This window comes from Leopardus geoffroyi, chromosome E1, assembly GCF_018350155.1.
Source record: "Leopardus geoffroyi isolate Oge1 chromosome E1, O.geoffroyi_Oge1_pat1.0, whole genome shotgun sequence".
NCBI classification, from domain to species: domain Eukaryota; kingdom Metazoa; phylum Chordata; class Mammalia; order Carnivora; family Felidae; genus Leopardus; species Leopardus geoffroyi.
The window spans coordinates 57,654,300-57,664,345 of NC_059330.1; the positions used below are offsets into that span (position 1 = coordinate 57,654,300).

General features: G+C 63.9%; 1 protein-coding gene and 1 long non-coding RNA gene across 2 annotated transcripts; one reads left to right on the forward strand and one right to left on the reverse strand.

Moving 5' to 3' along the window:
- The first annotated feature begins 843 nt into the window (after window positions 1–843).
- TMC8 (transmembrane channel like 8) lies at window positions 844–9,400 on the forward strand. Its single transcript, XM_045490942.1, is given in 17 exon segments — window positions 844–1,034; window positions 1,485–1,846; window positions 2,039–2,187; window positions 2,539–2,688; window positions 2,982–3,064; window positions 3,570–3,706; window positions 4,030–4,177; window positions 4,532–4,702; window positions 4,997–5,136; window positions 6,526–6,649; window positions 6,931–7,028; window positions 7,213–7,396; window positions 7,566–7,696; window positions 7,791–7,949; window positions 8,379–8,457; window positions 8,876–9,088; window positions 9,090–9,400. Coding segments are annotated over 16 exon segments (2,172 nt in total). The 5' UTR covers window positions 844–1,034; window positions 1,485–1,685; the 3' UTR covers window positions 9,135–9,400.
- Window positions 1,806–4,990, reverse strand: LOC123604623. Its single transcript, XR_006715392.1, has 3 exons — window positions 4,613–4,990; window positions 4,083–4,302; window positions 1,806–1,915 (listed from the first exon to the last, which is right to left on the reverse strand). It is a non-coding gene; the product is annotated as an uncharacterized LOC123604623 (long non-coding RNA).
- Window positions 9,401–10,046: the final 646 nt, after the last annotated feature.

Below are 10,046 nucleotides of genomic sequence, written 5' to 3' on the forward strand. Positions count from 1 at the left end.
GCCTACTACCCGCCCCCCACCCCCAGCCACGCACACCCACGCTCCAGCCCCATGTTACTTGCATGACCCTGGCCCAACTTGGAAGTCACCTCTTCAAGGAAGCCTCCCTGGATTGAACCCCTGTTGGATCACTTGTCACTTCCTGTTGACATGATCTTTTGCCGGTCTGTCACCCCTGCCGCCGCTCTCTGAGCCCACTGCGCCCTGGGAGCCAGCACCCAGCTTGGAGCCTGGCATAGCAGAGGGGCTCAGAAATTGAAGGGGTCTAGGCAGGGGTGCAGAAAAGCCACCAGAGCTCAGCTATGAGATGGACTGGGCCCTGAGGGAGGTGGAGAGGAAGCAAGGAGGAAGGGCATGACCCCAGGGGATCCCGGGAGAGAGAAATGGCCGAGATGGCTCTTAGACGATTTGCTCGCAGAAGATTCAGCCGCCCCAAAGGTGCCAATTCCTGAGCCTTCACTATAGGCCAGGCTCTAGGTCCCTGCCTTGTCCTCATTGCCAGGAACGCCAAGGGCTTCTGGAAACTGAGCAGCCCTAAGTGACGGGTCCCACCCGTTAGGCCACTATCGCGCTCTCCCGAAAGGACAAACTGGGACCCGCAGATAAGAAGCCACCACCCCCCCCCCCCACCTCCCCGGGTGTAAAGGGAGCGGGTCCGGGCGAGCACCCAGGAGCGCCCTCGCTTCGGGGCGGGGGCGAGGAAGGCGGCAACCGCAGGAGCCGCGGGGAGGGGAGGGCGCGACCCCCACCCAGGGCGCAGCCGAGCCGCCCGCCGGGAGGCTGCCCCGCCACGCCTCCCACCTGCTCGCCCGCCCCCCCCCCCTCCCCGCGCGCCGCAGGAAGTGGCGGCCCCAGCGAAAGCGGAGGAAACTGCCGAGGTGGGGGCGAGGAGTGGAGGGGGGAGGAGACGGCGGGAGAGCTGGGGTTCCTGTCACGTGACCCCTCTCCGCTCGGCTCCCTCACAGTCCCGCCTGGCTTGGCGGGACCCGGTCGAAGGAGGGGGCTCCTCCGGGGAGATGGGCCCTTGTCCCCAGGTGAGCTGGGCCCACACTGGGGGGAAGGAGGCAGAGCGTGAGGGGGTGAAAGAGAAAAACCGAGGTCGAGGGCTGCTGAAGGGGTGGGGGTCAGAGCCTGCTTATTAGGGTCCGGTTCCCAAGTCTGAGACCATAGCCACGCCCCCTCATCTGGGGTCCCTGGGGGCACCGGGCAGACCGAGTCCCAGCACATCCCAATCGGTGCTGCCACAGGATGCCGGATCCTTGGACCTGTCAGGGTTTGGGGCCCGTTCCCAATGGGAGAATTAGCACCCCGAGAAGAGGAATGGTCTTGCCAAAGGGTGACCCCACGGGCAGCAGGTGTAACTGGGGTACAGCAGGCCTTGGGCCCCCTCGCACTTAATCTGTGGCCACACCTGGCTTTGTCTGTGTCTGTGACAGTCCCATCTTTCTGTGCCCTTTGGACCTTTCTCCCCCGTGGACAAACAGGGAAACGGAGGCCTCTGGCTGTGTGTCGCTTTGAGATGTGGATGGGGACTGAGTCCAGACCTGCTCCGGCTGAGTTCTATCTCTTCATCTCTGGCCATGCCAGGGCCACGACCCTGAAGCCCGCCCGACAGGCAGCCCCCAGCCCTTCTGGGAGGAGGGGCGGGGCGGCCCGGCGCCCCCAACCCCAACCCCACCGCGGAGATGCTGCGGAGGCCGGCAGCGCGGTCCGGCCAGGACCCCGGGGAGCCAGCGCCTGAGCCAGGGGTGGAGGAGCTGGGGGAGCAAGAGATCGGGCGGCTGTGGTCCTCCCAGGCACAAGTCCGGGGGCTGCCGTATGCCATGGTGGACAAGCGCTTCATCCGGTGGGTACACGCGGACCCACACGGCTGGAGATCAGACGGTGGGGGATGGGGGGCCCCGAGAGGAAGCACCTGTTGAATGAGGGTACGAGTCACCGGCAGTGGGAAAACTCCTCTGCCCCGTGGCCCTGCTCTGCCTGGCCCGGTGGGCACAGCGGGTGACTCAAGGGCGCCCCCATCGCCACCCCGTCCCAGGCAGCTGCGGGAGCCCTGGGGGGTGAAGACCTCTCGCTGGCAGCGATGGCGGCGCAGGGGGCAGACAGCGGGCCGGCGCCTAGGGGAGGCAGCGCGGAGGCTGGTCCGGGGCTTCGGCCTCTGGGAAGACGCCCTCTACGAGATCGGGGGTAGGACCCGCGCCCTCACCCCCACCTCCCCTCTCTGGAGTCTCCGTGTCCAGTTTAGAAGCCCAAGGAGGGCACCAGCCCGCTTGTCATGACCCCTCCCTCCCCCCTCACCGACCCCCCCCCCAACAACAACCATCGTCCCCCATCCCATCATCCGCATCAGTTCCGCCCCAAGCGGGGCGCAAAACTTGATAGATGGCAGCACCCCCTGGTGGCCATCAGAGGTACTGCTAGGGCAGCCTCCAGGGCCCTCAACCGAGGTCCCCGCGAGGCTGGCCACCCACAGCCCTCGGATTCTCAGGGGGGCCCCTGGCTCGGTGCGGCCCTGAAGGACCCCTCCTCTCCTCATAGGCCTCTTTGGCACCGGAATCCAGTCCTACTTCACCTTCCTTCGCTTCCTGCTGCTGCTCAACTTGCTGACCGTGCTCCTGACCGCAGGCTTCGTGCTGCTGCCCCTGGTCTGGCTCCGCCCCCCTGACACAGGCCCCTCCCTTAACTTCAGTGAGTGCCCTACCCGCCGAGGGAATAGTGTCCTGGAGCCCACAGGCACCCCCGGGGACGCTGAGGGGCTGGTCCGGGGCTCAGGGTGTTGGGACAGCCCTACCCTCTGTGTCCCGGTCCCAGGCATCCTCCTGCTTGAGTCCAAGCCCTGGGACCCTCCCTGCCGGGCCGTGTTCATGACATACCTCCCGACATATCCTCAGGGCCCTGCTCGGGCCTCCCCAGGACTGGGGGCTATGGAGTTGATGTCCCTTGGGGACCCTTCCCTATTGGTTTTCTCTCCCTCCCGACAGCCCTCCAGTGCCCTGGTGGCCTCCAGCCCCAGACTGGTGTTCCCAGATTCCACAATCAACTTTGGAATGTTTTAACCGGCAGGGTGAGTGGATTCTGCCTTCACTATGGGTCAGGGGGGCTGGGGGACCTGGAGAACTGGCCCCAGGGGACCGCAGTCTAAGAGGACCCCAGTCCCTCCAAAGGCATTTTGGCTTCTAGGGAAATGGTTCTACACACACAGGCTGGCGGGGACACTGACAGGGTCAGAGAGAGGCTGAGGCCAGTATGCACAGCCCAGGCCCCTGGACACTTGCCCATGGCCCTCAGAGCCCAGCTGGGGGAGCGTCCAGGCCTGTGGACTAAGCACCACCCACCGTCACCCCTGGGTGCCACTGAGGGCTTACCGTATAGACTCCCATGTGCCAATGTCTCTTCCTCGAAGCTGTGTGGCCTTGGGAAAGTTGCCTAACTGCTCTGGGACTGTAACATAGGGAGGCTCTCACTCCCTACCTGATGCGGGTACTGTGAGTGTTAAAGAGCCGAGACCTGGAAAACACTTAGCACACACCTGCACGACCCGACCCGGTCCTTGTCATCCGCGTCCCCAGGCCTTCAACACCACCTACCTCTTCTATGGCGCATACCGGGCAGGCCCGGAGAGCAGTTCAGCCTACAGCATCCGCCTGGCCTACCTCCTGAGCCCGCTGGCCTGCCTGTTCCTCTGCTTCTGTGGGACTCTGCGGCGGTGAGAGCAGAGCCCTGGCCCCTACCTCCTTCCGGGGGGGGGGGGGTGGGTCTTCCCTGATCGCCCCTCCCCTGGCGTGGCACCCCCAAGTTAGCAGGAGGGCCCTGGCCCCTGTTCCCTAAGGCTCATCTATGCCTCCAGGGCCTGAACTCCGTGTCCCCAGCTGCAGAGCTCAGGGGCAGGGGACACCGCCCCTGTCTCCCCACCCCCAACGATAGCTGAGGCCACAGGCTGCCCCCAGGACTGTCAGGGGCTTCCCACCCCAGACCTGAGCCAGGGCAGAGGCCCCTCTCCCATGAGCCCTGGCCTCCGGCCCCCTCCAGGATGGTAAAGGAGCTGCCACAGAGGCTGTTTCTGGGCCAAGACTACAGGTCACCTGTCAGTGTCAAAGTCTTCTCCTCCTGGGACTTCTGTATCCGGGGACAGGAAGCAGCCACCATCAAGAAGCACGAGATCAGCAACGAGTTCAAGGTGTGTGCCAGCGTGTGGTGCGTGTACACCTGGGTATGTGAGTGGCCGTGGTTTGGAAGCGTGTGTCGGGGGTGTGTGCACATGCACGTGCGTAGGGCGTTCCAGCCGGAGGTGGGGCTGTGCCGCTGTTTGGACGTGAGCAGACACACACGGTGCGAGGTGGGGCGGTCTAGATAAGACCGGCCACCAGCCCTCAGCCTGCCCCCGCCCCAGGGTCGCCCCAACCTTGCCTGGATGCTGGCGGCCTGTCTCCCGACCAACACGGACCTGGGCCTGCGCTGTTTGAGGGCACCCGCCCCTTCCACGCACGCAGCACCCAGCCCCCACCTGTCTGTGTCCCCGCCCCCATGACAGGTGGAGCTGGAGGAAGGGCGTCGATTCCTGCTGATGCAGCAGCAGACCCGGACCCAGAGGGCCTGCCACCTGCTGACCTACCTGCGGGTCAATGTCCTCATCGGGCTCCTGGTGGTCGGGGCCATCAGCGCCATCTTCTGGGCCACCAAGTACTCACAGGACAACAAAGAGGTGCCTGGCAACTGACGTGCACGCATTTAACCCCGGCCAGAACTTGGCGGGGAGACGGGGCGGTCCCACTTTGCAGATGAGCAAGCTGAGGCTCAGAGAGGTTGAAAACAATCCGCCTGAGGTCACGACCAGGCCAGAGCGCCTCTCCCCGCGATACCCTCCAGCCGCGCATAGCCCGCGGGCTTCCAGATGCCAGGCCCGCACCAGTTACACCTGAGGGGGTTGTAGGGCCCGAGGGAGCCGTTGGGGAGCCCCCCAGCCCATGCGCACCCCCTTACCTGCTTTTCCCCGCAGGAGTCTCTGTTCGTGCTGCTACAGTACCTGCCCCCGGGGGTCATCGCCCTGGTCAACTTTGTGGGTCCCCTGCTCTTTGTTTTCCTCATCCAGCTGGAGAACTACCCTCCCAACACTGAGGTCAACCTCACCCTTATCTGGTGAGTGCCATCCTTGGGGGTGACAGGGGGGACAGCGTGTGGAGGGGAAGGAACGGAGGGCCCGGGGGCACTTGAGGACGCCGCGTCCTGCTGCCCGTGTTGGTTACCGCCTGGCACCAGTGGTCCCGAGCAAGGGAAGGTATGCAGAAGCTTCCAGAAACATGATCTCAAGAGCCTCCGTCTAAAGCTTTCCAGTCCCTTCCTTCCAAAGTAAGCCAGCTGCCTGGACCAAGCACCAGCCATTCGGAGGGGCCAGTGACAAAACAGCCAGGAGGGGTTGGGAACCAGCCTCTCGCCCGGGAAAACCAGGAAGGTGGGAGGTGCACAGCACCCACATGCCCCGAGGGTTTCCACCCCTCACCTTGACAACCTTCACCTGTGAAGTCGGGACCATCCTCATTCATATTTGACAGATGAGGAAACTGAGGCTCGCACGGGTCAAGTGCCTCAGCCAAAGGCAAGCTCACCATGTCTGTTGGGTGCAGGTTCAAATGCAAGCCCCCCCCCGCCTCGACCCCTATGCTCTGCTCTGTCTCCCCGCTCAGGACGAGGATCTCGCCTTGGACCCCAAGCCCCTCCTTGAGCCCCCGCAGAGCTCCAGCTCAGCATTTCCGTCTCCCCCTCCACCCCCCTGCTTGGCTCTGCCGGCTTTCTCTCCTGCTTCCCCTGTGCAGAAGCTGTCTGGAGCCCATTCAGCTTTCCTCCAAGGCTGACTGCGGCTTGAAACTTTATTTTTGGAATAGGTAATAGCACACGCACGTGGTAAAAACAAAAAAAACAAAAAAAAACTTCAAAATGCTGACAAAAAGCAAAGATAAAAAATAAGCCCCCACCCGCCCTGCCTCCCAGCCTCCCTCGACAGAACCACTGTTCGCAGCCAAACTCGTGTCACATGTCAGCTGAGAGTCCACACTTAGCTATAATGCGCATGAGACGGTTTGGGGTTAAAAGCCATCCTGCCTTTGTGTTCCAGTCATGCAACACTCAGGAGTGCCCGTGGGCATGTTTGTGCTACGTGAGACCGCGTAATCGGGCTAGGGTAGAAACAGAGCTCTCACCTGCTTCGAGAATATGAAACTCTAAAGCAAGTGTGACAGCGGGGGAGGGGGAGGGCAGCTGGGCTACACAGCGTCTCCCACGCTGATTTAAAAACAGAACGCTTGCCTCATGAATCATCTGGAGACCACGATTCTGGGGAACACACCTTGGGCAACGTTGCCACCGGACAGAGCAGGCTGGAAGTCGGCCGGGCTCTGGAATCAGAGTGCGCCGGACCCCGGAGAGACATGATCTCCAACGGAGCTCAACCGCACATGTAACCTGGGTGGCTTGTGCCCATGTACCCGAGCCCCTTCCCCTGACATGGTCCCCCCCCCCCCCCCCCCCCAGGTGCGTGGTGCTGAAGCTGGCCAGCCTGGGAATGTTCTCCTTCTCTCTGGGCCAGACTGTGCTGTGCCTTGGCAGAAACAAGACCAGCTGTGAGTCCTTCGGCTACAACGCCTGTGATTACCAGGTGGCTGGTGGCTCCATCCAGGCCTGTCCCTCCTGTCCTCGTCCCTCTCCAGTCTCACCTTTGGGAGAGAGCGCGCTGCACTCCTCCAGGGGGCACTGTTCACAGCACGCTGGGCAGGGCGGGGGAGGGGGGGGTCCCTGCTCAGCTCTTCCCCTGGAGTCCCCCGTTCTAACTTAGCAATCCTATCGGGCTCCAGGCAGGGCTCCTACAACACAGAGGCCCCCAGTGGGTGGGCGAGGGGCGGCCAGGGACCCTGGGTGACACGTGCCCCTCTGCTCCAGTGCTGGGAGAACGCGGTCGGGGAAGAGCTGTACAAACTGAGCATCTTCAACTTCCTCCTCACGGTGGCCTTTGCCTTCTTTGTCAGCCTGCCTAGGAGGTGAGCCCCGGGGACACCATGGGGAGACCTGGGGGCGGCAGGGGTGACCCGGGCGTGTCTGGGGGATGGCCGGTGGCCACAGCCAAGGGTGAGCAGTTCTTCCCACCACACGCTCGGCGCGACTGAGTGTGTGACGGTCAGTGGTCACGACTGCTGTGGGTATCTGGACGCTCCCCTCCCCCAGGCTGCTGGTGGAGCGGTTCTCAGGCTCTTTCTGGGTCTGGTTGGACCGGGAAGAGTTCCTGGTGCCCAAGAATGTCCTGGACATTGTGGCCGGCCAGACGATCACCTGGATGGGCCTCTTCTACTGTCCCCTGCTGCCTCTGCTCAACAGTGTCTTCATCTTCCTCACCTTCTACATCAAGAAGGTGAGGGCTCGTGGGCTGGGAGGGGCCGGAGGGGCACTGCGTGGGCGTCTGAGCCAGCGGCAGCGGAGCCCGGCTCCCGTCCCGCTTCCGCCCAGCCCCCCAGTGGCACTGCCCCGGGCCTCGGGCTCCCCCGGCTCACAGCCTCCCCACCTGCTGCCGCCTCCCCCAGTACACCCTGATGAGGAACTCCAAGGCCTCTCCCCGAAGATTCCGCGCCTCCAGCTCCACCTTCTTCTTCCAGCTGGTGCTCATCCTGGGCCTGCTCCTGGCCGTCGTGCCTCTGGGCTATGTGGTCAGCAGGTGAGGGCAGCAGAGGTGCCCGAGGCTGGGGGGCAGGCCGCCCCTCCTCGCCCAGGGCCCTGACGCCAGCCCCACCCTGGCTGTCTCTCCCCAGCATCCACTCCTCCTGGGACTGCGGCCTCTTCGCCAACTACGCGGCCCCCTGGCAGGTGGTCCCAGAGCTGATGGCCCTCCGGCTCCCGCCCTTTGGCCAGCGCGCCCTCCGCTACCTGGGCTCCCACGCCTTCAGCTTCCCCGTCCTCATCCTGCTCAGGTGCCTCTCAGGGCAGCAGGGGCCAAGAGCGGGCACACCTGGGAGGCCGTCCGCCCTTCGATGAGCACCCCCAGACACTCTCATGGGATCTAGGAGCAAGACAAGGAGAGGCAGGGAGGCAGGGTCCCAGAGGACAGAGCTTGGGCCCAAAGGCAGGTAGCCCTGGGCAGCCCCCTCGAGCAGGTACCTTGTGTGACCCACGGGGACACACGATCCCTCCTGCAGACACACTAAAAACCTGCAGTTGAGGTATTCTTACGGCCCTTTAGAGGAGAGAGGCTGCCAGGGGGAGGAAGGACAGGAGAGAGACAGGTGTCTGCAGACAGAAGAACTCCGGAAGGCGTTAAGACACTGGGGTGGGGAGAGAGGAAGTAGGGGAGGCACCTGCCCTCCAGGGATAGCTGACCTTGGATTCCTGTCTGTCCAAAGCCTTGTCCTGACCTTCTGCGTCTCCCAGTCCCAGGCCAATGCGAGGGCCATCCAGCGGATCCGAAAGCAACTGGTGTGGGTGAGTGTCCGCTGGGCTGGGGAGGGGGTCACACCTCGCCCCGGAGCGTGGCCTCAGGCCGGGAGCCAGATGACAGGCCTATGGCCTTAGGCTTGGGAACGCGGGGTTGATAGAATGTGGCTCTGGGTTGAGGGAGGGGCGGGGCCCTGGTGGGGGCGTGGCTTCTTTCTGGAGGCGGTACTATTGGGGGCGTGGTCTCTGGCTTCACGGAGGCGTGGGCGTGGCCTCTGGGTGGGGAGAGGCTTGGGCGGGGCAGGGGCGGGGCAAGGGCGGGGCAGGGGCGGGGCAGGGGCGGGGCAAGGGACCCGGCACGGCGGATTTCGTAGGTGCAGCTGCGGGGCCCGCTACTCGTCCCGGCCGGCTCCGGGGTGAAGGCGCCGCTCGTAACCGGCCGCTCGCTCTCCCCCAACCCCCGCAGCAAGTCCAGGAAAAGTGGCACCTGGTGGAGGACCTGTCGCGGCTGCTGCCGGAACCGGGCTCCGGCGACTCTGTGGGGCCCGAGGCCCTTCACTACCGAGCTTCGCGCCCGCGATCCTTCTGCCCTGGATTCCCGTGCCCCGGCTCCCCGGGCCCCAGGACCCCCAGGCCCGGACCTTGCCTCGAGGATCCCGCTGGGCTCTTCGGTGACCCGGGCCCCCGCGCGTAGATTCCGCCTTCCCAGCGGCTCAGAGCTGTAGCATCGACCCCTGCCTCGGGCCCGGAGCCTCCCCGGGGCTCGACCCACCTTCCCCACCAGAGTCCCCCTGGCCCCAAGCTCCTGCCCCCTCCCCGTGCCGGACAACACTGCCCTTCTCAGTGGGCCCTCCAGCAGGACGCAGGAGAGCCCCCGGGCAGCAGGAAGAAAATATGGTGACTTGTATTTCTATTTTTAGCCCGGTCCTGTAAAGTTTCTATTTTTGTTGGATGGTTTATAACGTACATAATACATTAGCATAGTAACCCACGAATGCGATATATAAATACACACCCACCGGAAGTGCTCAGAAAATGTTTCCTGTGGGGAGCGCCGCTGACATCTACGCGAAGGGCAAGACCCGGCCACCGCTGAGCACACCTGCACTAGGGGCTTGCTGTGCTCTGAGTGCACATTGCTGCCCCCCCCGCGCCCCCCACCCCCAACCAGCGTCCCGCTATCCCTTCTCCACCTATGAGAGCACTGAGACCCACAAGTGATGCTGGAGTCACCAAGCAGCAGAGCTGGTCCCAGAGCCACACTACACTAGCATGGTGCATTCCTGCCCCCTGACCTGGGTGGAGGAGGGTGGGGGGGGGGGGGGGTGCTTCCAGACCTTACCCGAGTCTGAGTAACAGATGGTCCACGGCCAGCCTCTCCCTGGCAGGATTCCTCATGGTCTTCTATTCTGACCCAGGACCCCACATCAACAAAGTGGGCCTCCTCAGGAACCCGGAACAGAGGTCCCTTGGCCCTAGCTTCTACAGAACCTGTTCTCTAACTCTCCTCCGTGCCCCCCAAGACCCCCGCCCTCACGTTCAGTTGAGCTCGAGGAGTGGCGGGGCTGGTGGCGGGAGGCGCCCCACAAGAGCTGTGAGACAAGTGTAGACCTGCATTGTTGGACACACCCGAGAGT